The 24237-nt window shown below is 37.5% G+C and overlaps 1 protein-coding gene across 3 annotated transcripts in view; it reads right to left on the bottom strand.

Annotated features, from left to right (window-relative positions):
* PRIM2 (DNA primase subunit 2) overlaps positions 1-24237 on the bottom strand; it is a 140447-nt gene that overhangs the window by 9891 nt on the left and 106319 nt on the right. For all 3 annotated transcript variants that reach the window (XM_075202562.1, XM_075202563.1, XM_075202564.1), the window contains exons 11-13: positions 13193-13319; positions 12366-12448; positions 396-464 (exon numbers count right to left, since the gene is read on the bottom strand). In XM_075202562.1, the coding sequence (XP_075058663.1) occupies positions 396-464; positions 12366-12448; positions 13193-13319 (279 nt within the window). The remainder of the gene's footprint in view (positions 1-395; positions 465-12365; positions 12449-13192; positions 13320-24237) is intronic.

Below are 24237 nucleotides of genomic sequence, written 5' to 3'. Positions count from 1 at the left end.
GAATAGTCTCTGCACGTTTTACAAGCACTGCTGCAGACGCTCTTTTTACTCATTGTTCCCTACCTCTGAAATGTTCTACAAACCCAAGTCACAGCTGAAGGCTAACCTCCTCAAAGTTGAAAACTTGGCTTACTGCACTTTATGATTCATGTGTTTGCTTGGTTTCAAAAAAAATTAATTTCTAATTCACTCTAGCGTGCCCTTATATGTTCCAAAATATAATTTAAACTAAGTTCTTCTGGGCAGAACACACTCATTTCTTCTCATTACTGACAAACAAATTCCTTTACAATATCTACTTTTTCTCTTTACTGTAACTTGTAATCTTGTAAGGTGATGTGTACACCAGTGGTGCTATTCAAATAAACAGTACATATGCACAACTATTAACTTACATTGTGTGTTAGCTCAAAATACTTCTGGCATGCCAGCTGGTAATGCATACCCTTTACCAGGTCCAAAATCTGAAACACAAATTGGAATCAATGTGTAAATGAAATTTAGTCAATTTAATCATCACACAGATTACAAAATCAATACAGAAAATTAAAGTCAATTTAAAGTTACATACATGTTGAATAAAATATAACAACCAAATAATATAATAGCAAAACTAAATAAAAGGACATCAAAATATGTAATATCCATGTCACACATTTACAAATGGATGAGTTGTGGACAAATCATGTGATGCTGAAAAGTGACCCTTAAGTGCAGATACACATGAAAACAATGTGCTTTCACCACCTTTTAAATCTATCTATTAAGGTACAATGAAACTCAATATTGCTATGCAATCAGATTTAGCAATGTTTCAGTTAAGTGAGCGTTGTTCTACTAGACTTTTATTTTAAACATCTGTTAAAATGACAACCTTTTAAAAATACAATTTGCGCCTTAATTTTATTTTATGTAATCTCTTCAGAGTTGAATACTCTCCAACTCTTATCAACAAAATGCAATGTTGTTTGACCTTTATAGCGGATAGACAACATCCCTTTCTAAGTCCCATATAACAATCAAAAGAAGTCCTTTGCCAGCTTATCAAACACAGGAAATTGCTGCTATGAAGAGATAACCTAGAAGAGTACACAATTGAAGAAAGGTGACATTTTACCCCTCCTCTCTACAGCCATGCTTTTCCATGTCAGACATAGCAATTGAGTCAGCTTAAAATCCCTGCTGTCCACATTATTAGATACTGCCTTACAGTTATTGCAGGTTTCAGAAATAAATTGCATTTAGTGAATGGATTAAATCATAAGATACTACCAGAAAGTGCTAACCATTTGGTTTTCTCTGCTATAAACCAGATAGATGCTATTTCAGTTTTTCATTGTACTACTTTTTGTGAGAATGAAGGAAATTCACATTATGGGGTCTATTTAAAAAGTGGCGAAGGGCCACAAAGCCGGCACTATGCGCATGTGTATTGCGCATTCATTGGCAGCATTAGCCTAGCATAGTAAATTGCAGTAGTGTTTCATTATGCATCGCTGCATATTGATTATCCCCACACAATATGTACACATTCATTAAATCAGCAATGTATCTGCCATTTAACAAACATTGCAAGTCATAACACCCCTTACACAACATCAATTGTGACATAGGGGGGTCACTTACTAACATAGGTGCATAGGTAAACAGGTTCAGTATTCCAAACAATGAGATATCTGCTTCCTTTAGTGAAACAGCACTATGCAGATCAATTGTTAATTGGTTGCTATGTGTTACTGCACATGTGCACCTATGCTGCTAGTCTTACCTTAAGGTATAGATACCATTGCAGTTTTTTCTAATAATGGACCATTTTCTCCAGAAACTTATTGAAATGTGAAAAAATATTTTGGTATCCACATATGTACTTATTTTATTTGCATTGGAATATAACACAAAATGCAGAGAAAAATACTAAATTGTAGTTTATGAAACACAAAATCATTAAATGGTCAGGACAAATTTATTGGCTCATTTTAAAAGTAGTTTGAAATAATTATATTTCAAGCAGGTGGCTCTCCTTTACGTTGGAACTGAATTCACCTGTGTTTAGCTAAAGATGCCTGCAATATAAAAATCACTCATTAAATGATCTTAAATAGAGAAAATGACTCCCTCTCCTGTTTTGTGACACTGTGGAAGTACTTCCATGAGCATTGAGAAAAGAAAGCAAGCCAGAGAATTGTCTGAGGTGGTCAGACAGAAGACTGTAGCCAAACATGGACAATCTTAAGGCTACAAATCGATCTCCAGAGCTCTTGATGTTTCCATTTCCAAAGTACACAATGTTATTAGGAAGTTTAAAGGCCTATGGGCACTGTAGCCAACCTCCAGGGACATAGTCGCAATTGAAAGCTTAATGGAATATTGCATTGATTGTTCAAATGGTGGAGAAAACACCTCAATCAACTGCCAAACAGATACAAGCTGACCTACTGAAAGGTAATTTATATGGGGTAGGAGGCCCAGGAGGGTCCCACAACTAAGTAAGACAGATAAGAAAGCCCAATTGGAGTTTGCCAAAGAACACCTGAACAAGCCAAATTCCTTCTAGGAGAACGTCCTGTGGACCGATCAAGATCAAATTAGAGCTGTTTCATAAAGCACACCATCCCTATATTTACAGAAAGCAAAATGAAACCTTTAAAGAAAATAACTCCTTCTCTACAGTAAAACATGGATAAGGTCCAGTGAGGTTTTTGGATTGCTGTGCTGCATCTGGTACTGGGTACCTTGACAATGTGCATGGCAGCATGAAATCTGAGGATACCCAGCCATTTTAGAGAGCAATGTTGAACCCAGTATCAGAAAACTCAGTCAAAGGTCATGGGTCTTCCTGCAGGACAATGACCCCAAACACTTCAAAAAGCACCCAGGAATGGTGCAAGACAAGACACTGGACTGTTTTGAAAAGCCCAACAAATAGTCCAGAACTAAATCCCATAGAACACAAGTGGAGAGGCAGCATTCGAATCTGTGAGAACTGAAGGATTTTGCAGAAGATTGAACAAAATTGCCAGTAGAGAGCTGCAGGAAGCTCATACATGGCTATAGGAAGTGGGTGATTGCAGTTATTTGACAAAGGTTGTGCTACCAAAAACTAAGTCTGTGGTGTCAATAATTTTGTCAATGCCATCTCTTCATTTTCCAATATAAAATTACATACAGTAGTAAATTCAGAATAAAAAATATATAAAGGTTCTGTAATATTAACAGAGAAAGAGCTGTTGAGACCAAATGATGTTGATAAATTTCAACTTATATTTAGAAGACATTGTCAGTTATTTCAAAAAAGTGGTTGGATCTCCCCAACCTTATTGATATACTAATCTGTTGACCTTATTGATATCCTATATTTACTCTCTTAGTTTGCTTCTATCAAAGACAGCGTGTATTACTGTCTACCTGTCTCCCCATTTATATATACTGCTGATGAATGTGATTATGTTGATCTACCTGAGTAAATATTCCCCCCCCACCGAACGCCCTGCGTGGGTATTTCTTCTTGAGTCTCCCCTTTGTTTTTTCTGTATCCCCATTTATTTCTTGAAAAAATTTCAGTCAAAATTATGAATGTAAAAAAAATGAAGTGCAAAGGTGCAAATATTTCTGGCCTCAACTTTAACCTGTAGATAAGTCCCTGTAGTAATGTTCTTTTTTAAATATGCTAAACAACTAATTGAGGTAAGTCTATTGAAATAAACTAAAATGGCAATTAAATAATTATGTAAAGGGACTGTTAAAAGACTTTAAAAAAATAAAAATCTCAGGTTTCTGTTCTAATCAGCCAATACACTTTCTAATGCTGAAATTTTAAAATATTCACTTTCAATATTAAGGTTTTTATTGATGAAATCAGATATATTGACACCTGGGGGTAAATGTATCAAACTGAAAGTTTTCCGGCGGGTTTGAAAAGTGGAGATGTTGCCTATGGCAATCAATCAGATTCTAGCTGTCATTTTGTAGAATGTACTAAATAAAGGATAGCTAGAATCTGATTGGTTTTTCAAACCCGCCGGAAAACTCTCAGCTTGATACATTTACCCCCTGGTGTTAAAGTAGCTTCTCCCTATCCAAAGTCACAAACCCTCCAAGGTAACCTATCCTTATTTTACATACGAGTGTGCATAATTCCTTATGAAACATGTTTCAAATGGAAAAAAGCGGATTGTAATATTCAAACACAGCTGTACTGCGCACGGGGCAGTCAATGTGGCTGCATCTACTGAAGTGGCGGTGGTTAGTTCACTGAAGACAATAGATCATTGTACTAACACCAACATTTTGTTCATTTCAACATCTACTGCTAGTAACTCTACTTATTTAAATAAATGTGAAATTGTTGGGCTTGTTTATTTTGTTTTATTGATTACCACACTAGAGAATTTTGTCAGCAATTTACACAAAAATCTACTTTGCTTACATAAGTTATAATAAATACTGACAAAAATGTTACACATATTACAAAATATCAGTACAGTTGTGCCCATCAAATTTTGACAAAACAGACATAAAATTGACTATAGTTCAAATTAGTAGAAGCAAAGTATAGCTGCTTTAGTAGTAGTTATAAACATATTGGTCGCATTAGATACGGAATTAAATAATTTCAAAACCATTCTAAGATTTAATATAACAAAACAGTTAAAATTAGCAATGTTTAGTATGTCAGCAATCACATATTTAGTGAACCCTATACATAAATTCAAAATGTGCCAGATTAGCATATTAATTGCATGTCAGCTGAACATGTGAAATATAACACTAATTAAAAACATCTTTAAAAATCAAAGCTCGGTGACCATTTTAGCAGGATTGCTATCGTTATCCTTAACTTGCACAATTTAAGCCGCACATATTGTTAGTAATGAAATTATATGTCAGTTGCATAATACTCATAAAGTTAAATATTGACAAAAGTGTTTTTTTATTAAATTTGACTTTAAGCTTCTAATATTAACCTTTAACACTACTACCAATCTACAGTCATTGCCAAACGTTTTGAGAATGATACAAGTATTGGTTTTCACAAAGTCTGTAGCCTCAGTTTTTATCATGGCAATTTGCATATACTCCAGAATGTCATGAAGAGTGATCAGATAAATTGCAATTAATTTCAAAATCGCTCTTTGCCATGACAATGGACTTTATCCCAAAAACAAAATTTCCACTGCATTTCAGCCCTGCCACAAAAGGACCAGCTGACATCTGGTCAGTGATTCTCTCGTTAACACAGGTGAGGGTGTTGACGAGGACAAGGCTGGTGATCACTCTGTCATGCTGATTGAGTTAGAACAACAAACTGGAAGTTTTAAAAGGAGGGTAGGTGCTTGCAATTGTTTTTCTTCCTCGGTTAGCTATGGTTACCTGCAAGGAAACATGTACAGTCATTGCTTTGCACAAAAAGGGCTTCACAGGCAAGGGTATTGCTGCTAGTAAGATTGCACCTAAATCATGCATCTATCGGATCATCAAGAACTTCAAGGAAAGAGGTTCAGCTGTTGTGAACAAGGCTTAAGGGCAGCAAGCGCCAGGACCATTTCCTAAAGTTGATTCAGCTGTAGGTTTGGGGCACCACCAGTGCAGAGCTTACTCAGGAATGACAGCAGGCAGGTGTGACTGCATCTGCATGCACAATGAGGTGAAGACTTTTGGAGGATGGCCTGGTTTTAAGAAGGCCAGCAGCAAATAAGCCACTTCTCTACCGGAAAATCAGGGACAGACTGATATTCTGCAAAAAGTACAGGGATTGGACTGCTGAGGACTGTTAATTCCTCAAATGAATCCCCCCTTTCAGATTGTTTGGGGCATCTGGAAAAAACACTTGTCTGGAGAAGGATAGGTGAGCGCTACCGTCAGTCCTGTGTCATGCAAACAGTAAAGCATCCTGAGACCATTCATGTGTGGGCTCACTCACAATTTTGCCTAAGAACACAGCCATGAATAAATAATGGTACTAAAACATCCTCCAAGAGCAACTTCTCTCAACCGTCCAAGAACAGTTTAGTGACGAACAATGCCTTTTCCAGCATGATGGAGCACCTTGTGATAAGGCCAATGATAACTAAGGGCCTGATTCATTAAGGTTCTTAAATGAAGAGGATTCTCATTTCAGTCTCCTGGACAAAACCATGTTACAATGGAAGGGGTGCAAATAAGTGTTCTGTTTTACACATAAGTTAAATACTGACTGTTTTTTCATGTAACACACAAATATCAACTTTAAATTTCAGTGCACAAATAAGCTATCAAATATTTATGTGTTACATGAAAAAACAGTCAGTATTTAACTTATGTGTAAAACAGAACACTTATTTGCACCCCTTCCATTGTAACATGGTTTTGTCCAGGAGACTGAAATGAGTATCCTCTTCATTTGAGATCCTTAATGAATCAGGCCCCAAGTGACTCGGGATAAAAACATTTAAATTTTGGGTCCCTCGTCAGAAAACTCCCCAGACCTTAATCCCATTGAGAACTTGTGGTCGGTCAATCCTCAAGAAGCAGGTGGAGAAACAAAAACATTGATTAAGCAAGAATGGGCGGTCATTAGTCAGTATCTGGCCCAGAAGTTGATTGGCAACATGCCAAGGCGAATTGCAGGGGTCTTCAAAAAGAAGGGTAAACACTGCAATTATTGACACTTCGCATTTTTTAATGTAATTGTCAATAAAAGCCTTTTGGACACTTATGAAATGCTTGTAATTTTACTTCAGTATACCATAGCAACATCTGACAAAAAGGTCTAAAAACAATGAAGCAGCAAACTTTGTGAAAACCAATACTTTTTTTTTATTCTCAAAACTTTTGGCCATGACTGTAATCTTATTTATGCAACAGTGGAAATGATCAATTACCCATTTCAACTATATTTATGCTGTCAGTTAAAAAATAAATATATTTTTAAGTATATTTTAAGAAAATGCGAGCTCATAAGCCAAAACAATGGGCAACAATGGTGGCCTGCATAAAGACATATTCCATTGGAACATTGATTAGAGGCTATGGCACTTTTACTTTTTGGTTGTTTCAGTATGGGAAAAGTTTCATCAATAATAATAATAATAATAATAATAATAATAATAATAATAATAATAATAATAATAACAACAACCACTTTGTGCCTGATAAAGACCTTAGTTTATTTTTATTATACAAAGACCAGTTAAATGTAATCTGTATATATGTTTTTTCTATATCAATTTGTTCCAGTCTTATTACTTGTGCTGCATGGGTACTAGAAACATCAATAGCAATAATTTGGCTTAGAGACATGTTTATCATGGCAATTGTCAATGAAACAATGTAGTAGTGTAAATAGTCCTATTGGATCATTTTATCAACCGCTGCAAATCCAACAAGATTCTATGGGGATGGTACCAAAATCCAAGCACTTTTGATGGATTCTTTGCTTAAACTTCCTCAACGGAGAAAGATTACCCTAAAATATACTTAGATTGTGATACATAACACATTATCCAAGAATGCATAGCTAATTTAGTATACTTACATAATGTTGACAATATATAGATAAGCCCACATACGTATGACATGCTAGACAGTTTGATTTGCTTGAATCTGCTAGATATTCATAACTGCCAGGCTGATTTCAGGTCATGAAAAGATACATGTGCCAAACCCAGATGGTCTATCCTCCAGCACACTGCACTATATTGTCAGATGTAAAGATGGTGCCGCTTTAACGCAATGCCTTTATTTGATCAGTCAGACGAGCTATACCTCCCGGTGATTATAAAAACATGTATTCCCAGTAACCAAAGCAATGAGCAATCTCTTAATTCCTCAGCTGGTACGAAATTTACTATTGCAGCACACGCAAATTACTTTATTATGATAATGGTAACAAAGTGCCTACATGCAGTTAAAAGATAGAGAGACAAAAACAGATGATAACAAAGACACAGTAATGCTTCTGGATTCAAAGACTGAGAGACCTAAAAAAAAAAACCAAAAAAAAAAAACCATGATGTTTCAAACCAGTATGCAAGCACAAAAAGGTGGGGAAAAACAATTATCTCTGTATTTTAACAAGAGTGATGCTTCCGAAGTATAAATTCTTTGAACATATAATCAATAAATAAAGGAGGGCACACCTAGTTTATTTTAAATTATTGAGCACTCCTATAGTATCATACACCCCCCTCCCTTGTAGCAGCAATTTCTCCCTCCAGCCTGTAAAAGCAGCACTTTCCAACCCCCCATCCCCACCGTAGAAGCAGGACATTGTAACCCCCCATACCCACTGTAGAAGCAGGACATTGTAACCCCCCATACCCACTGTAGAAGCAGCACATTTCTAACCCCCATACCCACCGTAGAAGTAGCACATTTCTATTCCCTATACCCACCATAGAAGCAGCACATTCTAACCCCCCATCCACACTGTAGAGGTCCCACATTCTAACCCCCCCATCCCCACCGTAGAAGCCCATTTTTCTTTCGTACCAGCACATCCGCCCCCTGCCCAGCCCAGGTAACAAGGTAAAGCAAATAAAATTCTATCTGGGACAGTTCGTGAAAGGGGTGGTAGAAATCAGCGATTAGTAGGCCGGAGCTAAAGAAAACAGGGCTAGCGAAGCCAGCCAAGAGGTACAGAGGGTGATGGAATAGTAGAAGGAGCACACTGGGAAAGAGGGCCCTGCTCCTGAGGGACAACATCCTAAAGGAAAGGGGGAGACACAAATAGGGTGGTACTAACTGGCAGAGAGAGCCAGGACACAGGAATTAGGAGGAGGGCTGATAGACTTGAATAAAGAAATGAGTCTTAAGGGCCTTTGAGAGTAGATGTTAACCTGATGGAACGTGGAAGATCGTTCCACAGCAGGGGAGCAGCCTGGGCAAAGTCCTGAAGACGGGAGTGAGAAGAGGCGGTCAGTGAAGTAGTGAGGCAGTGGTCACAGGCAGAGCAGAGGGGGCGGGTAGGAGTGTAGGTAGAGATGAGATTGGAGATGTAGGGAGGGGAAGATTGCTTAAGAGCTTTAAAGGTGAGGGTGGGGAGTTTAAATTTAATTCTGTAGGGCATGGTGAGCCAATGTAGTGACTGTTGGAGGGAGACTGCAGAGATAGAGCGTCAGGAGAGAAAAATGAGGCGCACAGCAGCATTGAGGATAGACTTAAGAGGGTCAAGGTGAGAGTGAGGTAGGCCAGAGAGAAGGAGGTTACAGTAGTCAAGGCGAGAGATTACAAGCAAGTGAACATGGGATTTCATAGCTTCCGTGGTGAGAAAGGGGTGTATCTTGGGATATATTCCGAAGGTGGAAGTAGCAGGATTTTGAAAGGGACAGAATGTGAGGCTTGAAGGAGAGGGAGAAATCAAGGATGACCCCAAGACATCGGACTTGAGGGACAGACACGAGGGTAGTGTTATTAACAGAAATAGAGAGGGGGAGGTGGGCAAGTCCTGGAAGGGAGGAAGACTATAAGCTCAGTCTTGGAAATATTGATTTTAAGGAAACATTGGGACATCCAATATGAGATGGCCAAGTGACAGCAGGATACACGAGACAGAAGGGAAGGGGAAAGGTCAGGGGATGAAAGATAAATTTGGGTATCATCAGCATAGAGGTGGTACTGAAGGCCAAAAGAGCGGATGAGGACGCCAAGAGAGGAGGTGTAGAGGGGAAAAAAGCAGGGGGCCAAGGACGGAGCCTTGAGGAACGTCAACAGGTAGAGGAAGAGGGGGTGATGTAGAATCATGAGTAGAGACTGAGAAGGAGCGGTTGGTGAGGTAAGAGGAAAACCAAGAGAGGACAGTATTACATCGACCTATAAATTTGAGAGTTTGCAAAAGGAGTGCGTAGTCAACGGTATCGAAGCAGCAGAGAGGTCGAGAAGGATAAGAAGGGAGTAGTGTTTTTTGGATTTAGCGAGGCGAAGGTCATTAGTGACCTTAGTGAGGGCAGTTTCAGTGGAGTGGAGGGGGCAAAAACCGGATTGGAGCAGGTCAAGGAGTGAGTGAGAGGAGAGACGGTTGTAGACAACCCGTTCAAGGAGTTTGAAGGAAGAAGAGAAATAGGGCTCTATCATAGTGCCTTGTCCAGAACATTCTGCCACAAAGGAGCTTACTACCTGCATGATTTATTGCATCTACTTAAATATTTCGGGCTTAGGAGCCATAAATATAAAATTAATACAGGAAAAGTACAGGGACCACAAGTGTTGACATGGATTGCACCTTTTTGCTAAACACTTTATTTAAACAAAATACAGTAGATTGGGATACTTTAAAATAGGTTTCAGAGTGAAGGCATGCTTGAAATGAACTGGCCATAACTTCCGGAGGCCAATGAGTTGGAAGGCAAGAACTATGATGGGAGTAATGCATTCTGAAGAATTGCAGCTTATTCAATTAGGCATGAAACAGCCTTTAAAGCAATGGGCTGAGGCCAATCTACTAGTGTTGACGACTTTCCTCAACCACCTACAGACCCTTCAGTGGAAAGTATCCCAATAAAGTGACTTGAGAAACCTTGAATATACATTTCCCTAGTTTAGCATAGAATTTATGCTCAAACAGTGCATACACCCTTGATGCTTTGAGACAAAAGATAAGCATATTAAAACATTGAAATAAACACCTATGTAACAACCCTGGATATCTGAGATTCTATCATCCTGCTCAAATTCATAGTTCTGGTATTTTTAATGATCATGCAATTGTGTACTGTGTATGTAAAATCAAACTTTTAAAAGTCTGGAAATAATTCACACTAAAAGAAGAAAAAATAATTCACCAAAATATCCTTAAAAAGACCTTCTAACTGTTTCTAAGTGGTGCTATTCATGATCTTATTAACTACACACATATGCAGAATACAGGCTGCTAGACACACAAGACTAGTTAGGATCTCTGATATTTTTTTTCTGAAAGCTGATTAAAAATTAACTAATGTGGGCCAGACCAGTGGCTAGTCAAGTTTCTGTGAGCATAGATAAAAGAAATAAGCTAGAGAAATGTTTGAGTTTGTCAAACAGAAAATCTCAAGGCTACCAATCAATCTCCAGAGACCATGATGTTCCTGTTTCCACTGTACACAATGTTAAAAGAAAGTTTAAGACCCACGGCACTGTAAACCTCACTGGAAAGAGAAAACTTGATCCAAGATTGCAACACAGGATTGTTTGAATGGAGTAAAGAAAGAGAAAAGATTTATGCTGAACTTCAGACACAAGGTACAATTGCTTCAGCTTGCACCATCAGTAACCAACTCAAAGAAAGAGGAGTATATGGTAAAAGGCCCAGGAGGCCCCTCTATTGTGAGAGAGACATAAGAAAGTCCATCTGGAGTTTGCCCAAAAAAAAAAACACACCTGAATAACTTAAATTCCTTTACGTTTTGCATTAAGTTTATAACATTTGAAGCATAAAAGAAAAATATTAAAATGAAGTTTACATATGGTAAATGGCAACACTGATACTTAGTCTAGTAGGTACAACTCTTAACCAAATAAAATATATACAGATATGAACTAGGACAGGACTACAATGTTAGGCAGCTACACACTGGTGGTAAAAATCATGGTTTTACTACCATTTTGTTATGATGGTAAAAGCATGTAAACGAGTATGTAGATGGAATATCACAATATTGTACTTGTGATTGTGAGCAGCGGCAACTTTTGGACACTGCTAGCTCTATTTACTCGGGTCCATACAAAGTGTTCTCCACTAACCTAACCCATGTGCCCGGCCATTCTCTTACTGCCAGTGGGTAACTAGCCTTAAGATATATATATTTTTTTGCTGAGGTGGAGCAGCCTGTGGAGTAAATGTTTAACCTGAGTGGTACTTGTCCAAACCATTTAATGAAATACATTTTACTGCACACTATAAACAGAGACTGCTCTATGTATAATCATAAAAATGAAATACATTTATACCAAGATTAGATCAGTAAAGCACACCTTAACACAGGTGGGCTAGATAAAAATACATTAGGGGGTCTAAATGTGACATTTGCATCTTTGACCTAACTGACTGTTCATTGTTGTTATAGGACCATTAACATTCAAATGTTTACTCCCTTTCCTCCCCAGATAATTAAAACAAGGTGGTAATGACTTGTTTATTCATTTTGCATGACAACAAGACCTGGTAGCAACAGATACATCAGTATCTCAATATTTGACTTCTCTGGGATGGAATTTTATTTCTGAAAAAAGGAAAACTTGGGACTCTTCCCACAAAAATAACCCTTATATGGAAGGGATGAAGCCTAGAATCATAAGTAGTTTGAGCTTGGTACCTGGTCATCGCTGCTTACTGCCCACACAATATACTGTGCCCAGCAACTATTTATACACATTTCACATACCCAAATAATCATTGATATTAAACTTACCTGATTTATCCCGGAAGTGGAAACTTTAAATGACTGCAACTTCTGCTTCAACAACTCGGGATCACTGTGCTTAAAAGGACAACCTAACAGAAAAGAGATGTTTAACCAAGGATGACAACAAACATTGCTGATACTTACTAAACTGACTAAATTACTTCTAATTAACTATAAACCCAATAATGATAAAAGGAAAGTTAATTATTTATGCGCGGTACTGTTGCATTGTTTTTTTTTTCTTCCAAAATGAAGTCTTCTGTGGTTATTAGAGCATTGCAGATTAAAGATTTCCATGTAGCATTATACTAGGAAGAGACAACATTTACTTCCTATGAACAAAATTAGCTAATTAAAAACTGAAGTGTGTGAGCCAAATACAGTACAGAAAAAAATACTGATCATATGGGTGTTTGGTCTTTAATTTTCAATACCACTTCATACGGCAAGGTTATTCACATTAAACCCCACCCTCCCTCCTTTATGCCATCCACTTTTATAATGTAATGCTTGCTTAAACACCAGTTATAATCTGTGTAAAGAGAGAACATTATACCACAAACAGTAGACGCACATGTATGTGTGTTTAGTTTTTTCCCATTTTCATTCTTATTAAAATGCCATTGTCTAACTGTAGTGTATTTACGTTGTTTGTGATCAATGTGGACTGGTCCATTCAGTGTTTTAAATGAATTGCCCTTAAGTTTGTAAGTTAAGCAGACCTGCAGTGGGGCACAAGTTTCACAGACATCTCATTTATTTTTTTTATACGGAGCTGCTAAAAACAACAATTAGAAGACACTGGACAAGACATTTTAATCACAAAGACTTACCATGATAGTCTCCTTGACTTGGTGGATTTGATAGAATAATTTTCATGCAACTGTATGGTGTATAGTCCGTTCTTTTTCCTTCTTTACCATAGTTATGGCGAATGGAATAAGCATACACTTTGTCAAACTGAAAACATAAAAGATCTTTTATTATAATATAAGTAGCTATCAAGAGTGAACCAGATAACAGAAATAGAGCAAACAATAACATTAATAAATAGAACATATGCATAAAGATGAAGTATTATTCTTGTAGCCAAACAGAACTTAACATGCAATGAATAGTTACGCATTAGTTCCACTCACTAATACACAAGTGCCAGCGCAGCAAGTGGTAGGTGGCACAGTCACAGCATATAGCCACAAAAACCAAATTGCACCATCCTCACAGACAAACATTGTTCCACTGGTAAATTAAGAAGATACCAAGCAGTTTTAAGCCAATTGTTTGAACAATTAAATACAAGGAGGCTAACCTTTTAACACTGGCATATACACCGTATTATTCAGAATAATTTCATAGGCAGATGACATTATGGTGCGGTAATCAATTGTCCCAGAGGTATCAATTTTTTACACTTTTCCACCTGAATCTCGCAAATTATTTTTAAACCTGCAAACAAAAATGTTGCAATTTTTACCTCATTTCCACCCTCTTGTTGCCAAAACCATGTAATGCGTGATCTTGCATGGGAGGAGATTTTGCTTTTTCCCGCTTCTGCCTCTATAAATGTTTTATCCACAACTGCCATTTGATGTGATTTATTGGCTGGTCGATTCTGCTCCTCATATGGACAGCGATTTTTGGTGACTAATTGGCTTGCACCTTATGCTACTGTTTTATGCCTGTTTCATTTATTTAAATGTATTTATTATCCTTACACATCCCATATACTGCACCCAACCCTACATACTACACAACACACCCCAAACAATTTACACTTCTCTTACATTTATATACATAGCCTTTTTACAGTTATAGATTTATATTACTGATAAATTTGTTATGTCAGTTATTGCATTCTGTAGAAGAAATAGATAGTCATGTATTAGTATACTTAAGATACATTTTGGTTTATTTTTGTATTTTTATAGATCATAAAATAAGGTAATTTGGTATACACAAAATATTTCCTACGTTTTTACATACAATTTTTAAGCAATAGCACGTTTCTTCCAAATATGCTAATGCTTTTTGACCACACTCAGAGGCGCGAGCCACAAACAGAGCAATAGCTATTTTCTATTGTAGGCGGTAAGGCAATGCCCTTTTTCGTCCCTGCCTACACTTTATTATGGCTTTTTGAAAAGTAGCGAAGCGCGTTTCATTTGGTCATCTACGCGGATGAAAAAGTGAAATAGAGTAGCAGTATTTAAAACTGTTCACGTTAATGTGTTAAAAATGAGTGGTAATGTGAGAAGACGCTTCTTTGACTGTAATTGAATGCCCCCCCTAGGTGTAGAAAATATGACGCAGGAGAAAGATGTTCAGTTTCTAAGAGACTGAATCTACACTATACCAATGAACCACATATAGTTACGTTAAACAGTAGACAATAGGATTGAACAACATTTGGATCATTTAACAACAGACCAATTCCTCAGTGACACTTGAAGCAAGATGAGCACACAAAATTCAGCCTGCTTCTCATACCTGCATAACCATAAGTATAAAGCCCAGGATGTAGCATGGTGTAGTTCTTGGGCTAATCTTCAGTCTGCACAGACTCCTTCAAGTTGCACTGAATTATATTATACCTCTCCTGAAGTGAATCTGTAGATCTTTAGCATCTTTGACGAGTAGTTCATTAGCATCCCTTTCTCCACCCATCACTATTCGACCCCCTTCATCCTGGAACTTTTGCCATGTTACTCAGTCCACTGCCATGCAACCCTTTCCTATGGCACCTTGCCCACCTCCCTGGCGCCTTTGTCCACCAACACCCTCTGCTTTCTATCCTGGCATCCTGTCCCATGACACACTGCCCTTTCCCCCTTGCACACTCTTCTCCATCCTCCTAAGCTGAAGAGAAATGATGTTAGTCTCAACAAATAAAAACAACTAAAAAAGAAGAAAGGGGAAGGGAAAAGGCACCTAATAGTTCAGTATTTCAGAACTGGTCACCCCAACAAATAGAGGCATATATGCATACCACATGGATATAGGCAAGAGACATGTACCAGATTCTCCCAGGTTGGATGAAAATTCTGCAATGGTTCCTAGTCACCTCAAATATAAAAAAGAACAAAAACCAACGATAGTATAGTATCATCAGATAAAAGTGAGGCCCCACACCACACACACCGTTTGTGTTTATACGTACCAGATAGAGGATGTGATGCCCTTATCTGGACTACGCAATGCTGTTAAGTCATCACAAATCTGTAGATCCTCATAAATAGAACAGAGAGGCCACATATGGTGTAGTATTTTCAAATTGATAATTAGGGTTTAATAAACATAAATGCACTCACAATATACATTTATATATGTTTATTAAACCCTAATTATTGATTTGAAAATACCACACCATATGTAGCTCATCCTCTATTTGGTACGTATAAACACAAACGGTGTGGTGTGGGGCCTCACTTATCGGATACTATACTATCGTTGGTTTTTGTTTATGTTTACATTTGAGATGACAAGGAACCATTGAAGAATTTTCATCCAACCTGGGAGAATCTAATACATGCCTCTTGCCTATATCCATATGATATGCATATATGCCACTATTCGTTGGGGTGACCATGTGTTCTGAAATACTGCACTATTAGGCGACCTTTTCCCTCACTCTTCTTTTTTAGTTTCCGGAACGACCATCTGGGTTGTTGAAGTGGGGCAGCCACCTGTACATGAGGATTGCTTTTTCAGACTTGTATTATATGAATGGAATTTTAATCAGACTATTGAATATTGCGCAACATTGTATCTGGCTTTTGTCTACATTATTAAATAAAAAACAAGATAAACACCACATTAAACAGAGTATATTTTTTATGGAATATTTATCACTGAAAAAGCAAGAACAAGTTAACAGTGAATTCCCCCAAAAATAAATATTGAAAACCAGAAAGCCAAATTATTTCAGACAGGTATTCCCAAGTGTCTGCCAATGACTCAGATCATTGCCTTACAGTCAACTCACCAGCTCATACATAATTATAGATGAGACAAGATGTGAAGCCACAACTTGAGAAATGCAAAACAAGATAATCAAACACAGTATCTATTAAACAATGAATTGAAGAGATACTTCAAGCCTGTTACACTCATAACACATTACTAAAAATAAAATGTATACAAAACAAAGTGTTATATTCTAAGTATTAAAAATATGCCAAAGTGCTTAGTTTACAGTTACTATGAATAAGTGAACACACTTTAGGGGGTATTTGCTATAACCTAACATTAAGGGCATATATTTGCAGCAATAAGGCGGTGCATAATACAAAACGGATGACATAGTTAAGTAGGACTTAAGAAGTGGAGTAAGAAATGTATAGTAGACAGCTAAAATAATGTGCATGGTAACTCAACATAAATATATGAGAAACTGTACCACTCAGCATGGCGGTATAGAGAGAAACACCAACCCCTTATACCCCACACAAAGCTTTTCCTGTGTCATTCAGATATTGCCAGCTGGATTTAAAGTCCAAGATGACAATGCGATCTGCTCTTTGTAGTTTAGTAGAGAGAAAATATTTAACTTTTTTTATTTATTTTTAAAATGCCCATTAAAAGTGTCTGCCTGCTCATAAGGTCAGCCTAAATGTCTAGTAAAGTTAGTTTGGGTACCATTTCATACAGTTACTAATTTTGTGCAAAGCCTTATTGAGACAACAGCAGGGATGCTAAATAAAAAAGTTTCATCACTGTCCGTGCATTATAATCATGTCAGAGCAAATAGATTTCTAATCTCCTGCTGCAGAGCTCAGCCCTATGAAACCTGATCGGGTTGCCTATCTGTCACTCCAATCCCGCTGTCTGCCTATCTTGTGCTCATATGTGATCCAAAATGTATGGGAAGCAATGACCAGAGGCTCCTCCCATGTGGGGGTAGAAGTTAGCCAGGAATTTAGAGTTTCCACTGAACACTTGCACAAAGCACAGGTGTTGTGGTGTGGGTGCTGTTTGGCCTTCTAGATTACATGTCTCAAATAGGATGTAGCACATTCATCAAATAAAGCCTGGCAAATTCTAAAATCTCAACAAGGCAAATGTGAGGGTCCTTTCCTGCAACATGCACAATTAACTAATCAATTGTTTGAAAAAAACCCAATTGATATACTACTCCATCCATCCTCTGTTTGGCGCCTATATTTGCACAAAACAAAAAAAAAAGAAAAATACTCTGTGCAATAACGCAATGACAAGTTAGATTTGTGTCTCAAGTTTCAAATTGAAAGCAGATCTTTTTAATACTAATGCAAATAAAGACTGTGTCTCTGTACTATTAGTCATAACATCTCACTTATGCCATGAATAAAAAGAAACCTTTATACATTATAGACCACCAACATCTACTGGTGCCAATAATAGAGAGGCAATCTTTTCTATTCATATGGTGTTCTGTAGTAGCAGTTCTGAGATCATGTGATGGCCAGTTTTGCTGGATCTACTCACTTATTTTTGTTCCAGTTGTCCTTTTTTGGGAAGTTAAATTACCATGAGGAAGGTGTGTTTTCTCCATGGTTTATCTTTGGTTAAGAAATACTCCCTTGTAACTAGCAGACCTTCCAGCAATGTCCGCAAAATAGAGTGCAATTTTGTCTCATTGGTTAAAATTAACAGAAACTATTGCATCTTTGTTTTTATTGTCCCTACAACAGTTTGTTTACCTATATTTAGGCTATAAAAGAATATCCCCAATGGTATCTATTAGTTAGCCTGAGTTTATATGGCAGGGGCAAGGAGTAGGGGGGAATGTCCTTTTTTTAATGCAAGAAAAATGTACGGTGTATATACACAATAGCTTAGTATACTGAGAACATGGTACCTAGAGCCAGCTGATTTTGGCATCATGTGATATTGTCTTGCTTTGTCATTATCATTGTTTTTGCTGTATGCTTAGAGTGATCACTCTCGTGTTTTATTGCAATTGTATTATCCTTTACAATATCCATCCACTTTTTCTCCTATTCCATTCCAGACCTCCATTCCTATACTCCCTATCCCCCCCCCATCCAGCGCGCCGGGGAATCCTATTTTCTATGGTATCAAAATGTGTATAAAGTTGTAAAGACCAACAACAGAATATAATAAAAGCAAAACAAAATGAATTAATGTTTATATTCTATATTTACACTACTATATGAATATGAATGAATTATGGCATCACTTAACACAAGTCACACACATTTTCACATGGAAAATGGTATTAACACCACAGTTATACACTGTGAAATGAACAGGGCAGCCTTGAATATTGGGTTAACCAGAGAGGAAATTATCCAGAAAGTGATGTGTTATGTAAAGTGTTTTAAAGCCATGAGCACCATCTGCAAATTGATGGATACTGATCAAAAACTTCCATTCTGCGTTATTTATTCCTAAATGGAGGGGAATTCATTTCCAAATGTTTACTGTGTTGAATACAAAACGAGTCTGAGACATCTGCTAAAAAAATAACATTTCCCCCATCACATTTTTGACAATCTAAAACAATTCAGCTGTTTTTCCACAGTCCATCAAAGGAATTCACCTTATTACTAGATTGTGAGGACACATTCTGGTTATCGCTATAATCTTCGCGATACGTGAAATTGATAGCACCTTAATGCCATTTTAAAGCATAAGCACAGAACAGACCACCCCTTAAAACCTGACATAAAAGCAATATTATTCCTGCTCGATCACTCAATATACTATATTTTAAATGAACATAAGCCTTTTGTACTTGCATGTTAAGCGGAACTGGGAAGGCAACTTATTCAGATTTTCTGATTTAAACAATATTAATCTCCATATTAAGTGAGTGGCCAGTTGACTTGTGATCTTGGAAGTGAAGTTGTCACCCATAAAATGTCTGGCTTTGCCTTTGAGCAGCCAACCTTTACCGCAGATCTTGTTTGCTTCTGCTATGCACCAAAATTATTCAGTAATCTAAGGAGATGTGCTGTACAAATAATTATCCCCAGAACAGAACAGCCGTACGCTGCAGAAACAGATGGGATACTACCATACTTATGAATATATAATTTACAGCCAGCAAAGGCATTGAACAAACAGCAGGAGAATAAACTCATCAGTTAAAAGATGCTGGTGTACTAGAAAAAAAAGCTGTCAACCCTCGACTTTTACGTACATCATCACGTAACACCTTTTACATTGAAGCTATTTAAAGGCATAGACCAACTATGCAAGTGATATTAAACAGCGATGGATGCCTATGAAAAACAGCCTCAGTCAGGTAGTTCATAAATTGAAAAGTACCATTGGAAAAATAATGATATATGAAACGTTGAATAGTACACACTGACAGCAGTAGACTTTTGTTGGGTTTTGGAAGCTTTAATCGCCAAAAATATATTCAATTTCAGCAACTGTAAGTCTTTCATTCTGGCAGAAGAGAGAATGATCATGTATTTTTAAGGTGTTCATACATGTTATTTTAGCTGTTTACCAAAACATATTCAAGTTACAGTTATATAATGAATATGTGCCTAAAGTGCCATCAACTTTACTTTGAGGGTACTCACATCCAAATTGGAGGACAGGTTTAGGGCTTGTAGCTGTTAATATGTAGACCCCTCTTTTACAAGGGACCAAAAGTTTTACCAATTAAGCAAGCAACAGGTCTGGAGTTGATTCCAAGAGTGGCATTTGCATTTGGAAGCACTTTGAACTCACAACATGCGGTCAAAGGAGCTCTCAATGCAAGTGAACCAGGCCATCCTTAGGCTGCAAGAACAAAAAAAAAGTCCATCAGTGAGATAACAGGAACCTTAGGAGTGGCCAAATCAACAGCTTAGTACATACTGAGGAAAAAAAAAAGAAGAAAAAAAGCACACTGATGAGCTCAGCAACACAAGGAGGCCTGGATATCCACGGAACACAAGAGGTGCATGATCACAGGATCCTTTACATGGTAAAGAAAAACCCCATCACAACATCCAAGAAACATGAACATTCTCCAGGACGTGGGCATATCGTTATCCAAGTCTAACACAAAGAGAAGACTTTATGGGGGTAAGTATAGAGGGTTCACCCACAAGGAGCAAACCATTCACAAGCCACAGAAATAGAAAGGCCAGATTAGACTTGCCCATAAAACATCTAAAAAAAAAAAAAGTCTGCCCAATTCTAGAACAGCATTCTTTGGACAGATGAAACTAAGATCAACCTGTACCAGAATGACAGGAAGAAAAAAAAAGTATAGAGAAGGCTTGAAATGGCTCTGAAGCATACCACATATGTAAAACACGGTGGAAGCAGTGTCATGGCATGCACATGCATGGCTTCCAATGGCACTGGGTCACTAATGTTTATTAATGATGTGATGGAAGACAGATGCAGCCAAATTAAGTCTGTAGTGTATAGGTATATACGGTCTGCTCAGCTTCAGCAAGTTACCCAAAACATACTGCGAAAGCAACCCCCGGGATTTTTTTAAGGCAAAGAAGTGGAATATTCTGAAATGACCGAGTCAATCACCTGATCTCAACGCGACTGAGCAAGCATTTCACTTGCTATAGAGAAAACTAAAAGCAAAAAGAACGATGCACAAACAATAACTGAAGGCATTTGCAGCAAAGGCGTGGGAATGCATAACAAAGGAGGAAACCCAGTGTTTGGTCATTTCCATGGGTTCCAGACATCAGAAAGTCATTGTCTGCAAAGGATTAGTGACAAAGTGTTAAGTATTAACAAATTATTTATGATTCATTTAATTTGTCCACCTACATTTGAGCCCTTGAAAATAGGGGACTGTGTAAAAAATGGTTGCAATTCCGAAACATTTCATACAATATTAATGTTCAAATCCTTGAATTAAAGTTGAAAGTCTGCACTTCAATTGCATATCTGTTGTTTAATTTCAAACCCATTGTAGTGGCATACAGAGCAAAAACTATGAAAATTGTGTCACTGTCCAAATATTTCTGGACCTAGCCTTGGTGCATTCGGATACGGAGGTTAGCAATAACGCCCCTACTGAAAACTGAAGTAATGATGGTGGTATCGTACAGGCAGGGATGTGTATGTAATGAAGTCAAGTTAGACAGCGGTCTCGGGCAGGCGATTTGGAAAAAAAATGAAAAATAAATTAGGGAACGCTTACAAATATTTAGGTGTAAATAAGACACAATGGGGCTGTTATATATTGGACACATCAGATGACTGTCGACATTTCATACTACAGGTTCTGAAATAACATATCCACAAATAACGGTCAACAGACTACCATGGTGTCTAATCCTGGGAAGCCATGCCCTGCATGAAACAGGACATTTCTCATTGGCCTCAAAACCAGGCCTGTCCAACCTGCAGCCCTCCAGGTGTTGTGAAACTTCAAGCCCCAGCATGCTTTGCCAGTAGACATCCAGCTGATAGCTGGAAGGGCATGCTGGGACTTGTAGTTTCACAACACCTGGAGGGCCGCAGGTTGGACAGGCCTGCTCCAAACGATGCTGTGTCATGCTGCTCTTGTTGAAGAGGGATTGGTGTAGGGGCAGTAGAGAACTATGTAATGAGCTCTCCGTTATTACTAATAATGCAGGCATTTAACAGGCGCCCAAAATGCTGTGCGCACAGCTTTAGCATTCTGAAAAAATATATATAACTTTGCTCAGAGGACAACTGATCACAGATCAGTATCTCAATCGGACTCAGCAGTGGCGTGATAGCTCTCAGAAGGGAACTGATGTAGGGGGTAGCATGGTGGAGAGGTGTTAATGATAGCATGGCAGATAGCACTTCTGCCTTACAGCACTGGGGTCATGAGTTCAATTCCCGACCATGGCCTTATCTGTGAGGAGTTTGTATGTTCTCCCCGTGCTTGCGTGGGTTTCCTCCGGGTGCTCCGGTTTCCTCCCACACTCGAAAAACATACTGGTAGGTTAATTGGCTGCTAACAAATTCACCCTAGTGTGTGTGTGTGTGAATTTAGACCCTAGTGTGTGTGTGTGTGAATTTAGACCCTAGTGTGTGTGTGTGTGTGTGTTAGGGAATTTAGACTGTAAGCTCCAATGGGGCAGGGACTGATGTGAGTTCTCTGTACAGCGCTGCGGAATAAGTGGCGCTATATAAATAAATGGTAACAATAATAAAGGATTAATAATAATGCACAATGAAGGAGTTTATAATGATTGATGCAGGAGAACGATAAATATTTTGACAAACAAATAACAGTAGACAAACATTTCTCAGTGCAACAAACAAACAGAAAAGTTACAGGAAGAGTGAGCGAAAAAGTTGAAAAAAATTTGTTCCTCTCTACAACACAGTTGAAGACAACAAATAAAATAGACGAAAAGAAAGATAAAGATTCTGCATATGACTCAAGATGATACAACATCAAGTTTTTAATGCTAAATAAGTTACTCTTGCCCTAAACTAGAGAGAATTTTCTTACAGTGCCCAATTGGCAGTCATTGCTGCTACACTAAACAAGTACCAATGTTACATTTATATACAAAGATAGCAACTGCGCAGAAGTCATATCCCATATCAATGTAAAGGATAACAGTAGACGGCTGATGTGTTTAATATAACAAAAACAGAAAGTTCCCTGGTTGGTTGTTCTAGGACAGTCACTATTGAAAGGAATTAAAAATGTATACTTGGCTATTTGGTTGAAGAAAGCAAAGCAGAAGGGATGTGTGATCCCTACATTCCTACACAGAACAACCTAACCACACCAAAAAATAATCAGAGAAAACAGAAACCAAAGTTCATTAAAGAGACAATAAAAATAACTGCGCACAACGCAATCAAATTTCAGGTATACATAATAAGGTTAAAACAATGGATGGCTCAGATATAGTAACAGATTATAACAGTAATTAAAAAGGAGTGACTCATACCAGTTTCTCCAAAAACTACCTTTACCAACTATATATTTATATAGTACAGAGTTAATTTAGCCTCACACTTTATGATTCTCTTCTGGCTTTTATACAAAACATGTTCCATACTCTATAATGAAGACAATCACTTCAATGATCTTTTATTAAGCCAGGAACATGTATGAAATACTGCATACATTATCAAAAATACATAGCTTCTCTTTGTGAAGAAATGAATATCAAGTGTCAACATTTAAACAACTTGCTTAACCTTGGGGTGCACCAATGAATGCAGTTAGTTAGGGTCTCAGAAATGAAAATGCTTCACTGAGCAATACACAGAGGTATAATTAAGTTCAATCGGCATTCACATTAGCTGTACAGAATAATTAAAAGTACATCACTCTCTTAAATCTACATAACTAAGTCCTGAAGATATTCTCATTAGTAATACTTTATCTACTCTTCTACATAAAAAAGACCCAAGTTTCCAAGGTCAAACACCGACTTAGGCAAACAGAAATTTATAATTGCTGTAAAAAATAAACTAATTTATATTTGTTGTAGATGTGGTATTAGCCTGAGTGATATTGAACACAAATTCACAAGAGGATAGGAAACCATGGATATTCAATTACCCAACATGAAAATATGGTATTTTACAGGGGAAGTAAATACAGAAAGATGAGACATGGCCTATTCCCCTATTGTGTTTGAAAAGGACATTACAAAAGACCATACCTAGCCTCACACCAGACCAAATAGATATGGTAGATCAGCGGTGCACTTTTTTTTGGTCTGAGGGTCACATTGGGTAATAGTAGTTATTTGAAGGGGCTATAATAAAAAAAAAAATATGCCTAAACTTTTAAAATATGTAGAATTTACTACAAGAAAAGATTCACCTATTTGCATTAATGCAATTCTTTAAACATTGTTAAGAAGTCAACAATGGGGACTGAAAACTGTGCACAAAAGGTGGTGTGGCCATATATAGTGGATGTGTTCATGTTACACAGGTAGCAGAGCCATGA

Source organism: Mixophyes fleayi, chromosome 3 (assembly GCF_038048845.1).
Source record: "Mixophyes fleayi isolate aMixFle1 chromosome 3, aMixFle1.hap1, whole genome shotgun sequence".
In the NCBI taxonomy this organism is placed as follows: Eukaryota; Metazoa; Chordata; class Amphibia; order Anura; family Limnodynastidae; genus Mixophyes; species Mixophyes fleayi.
This window is presented reverse-complemented; position numbering and strand designations above follow the sequence as displayed.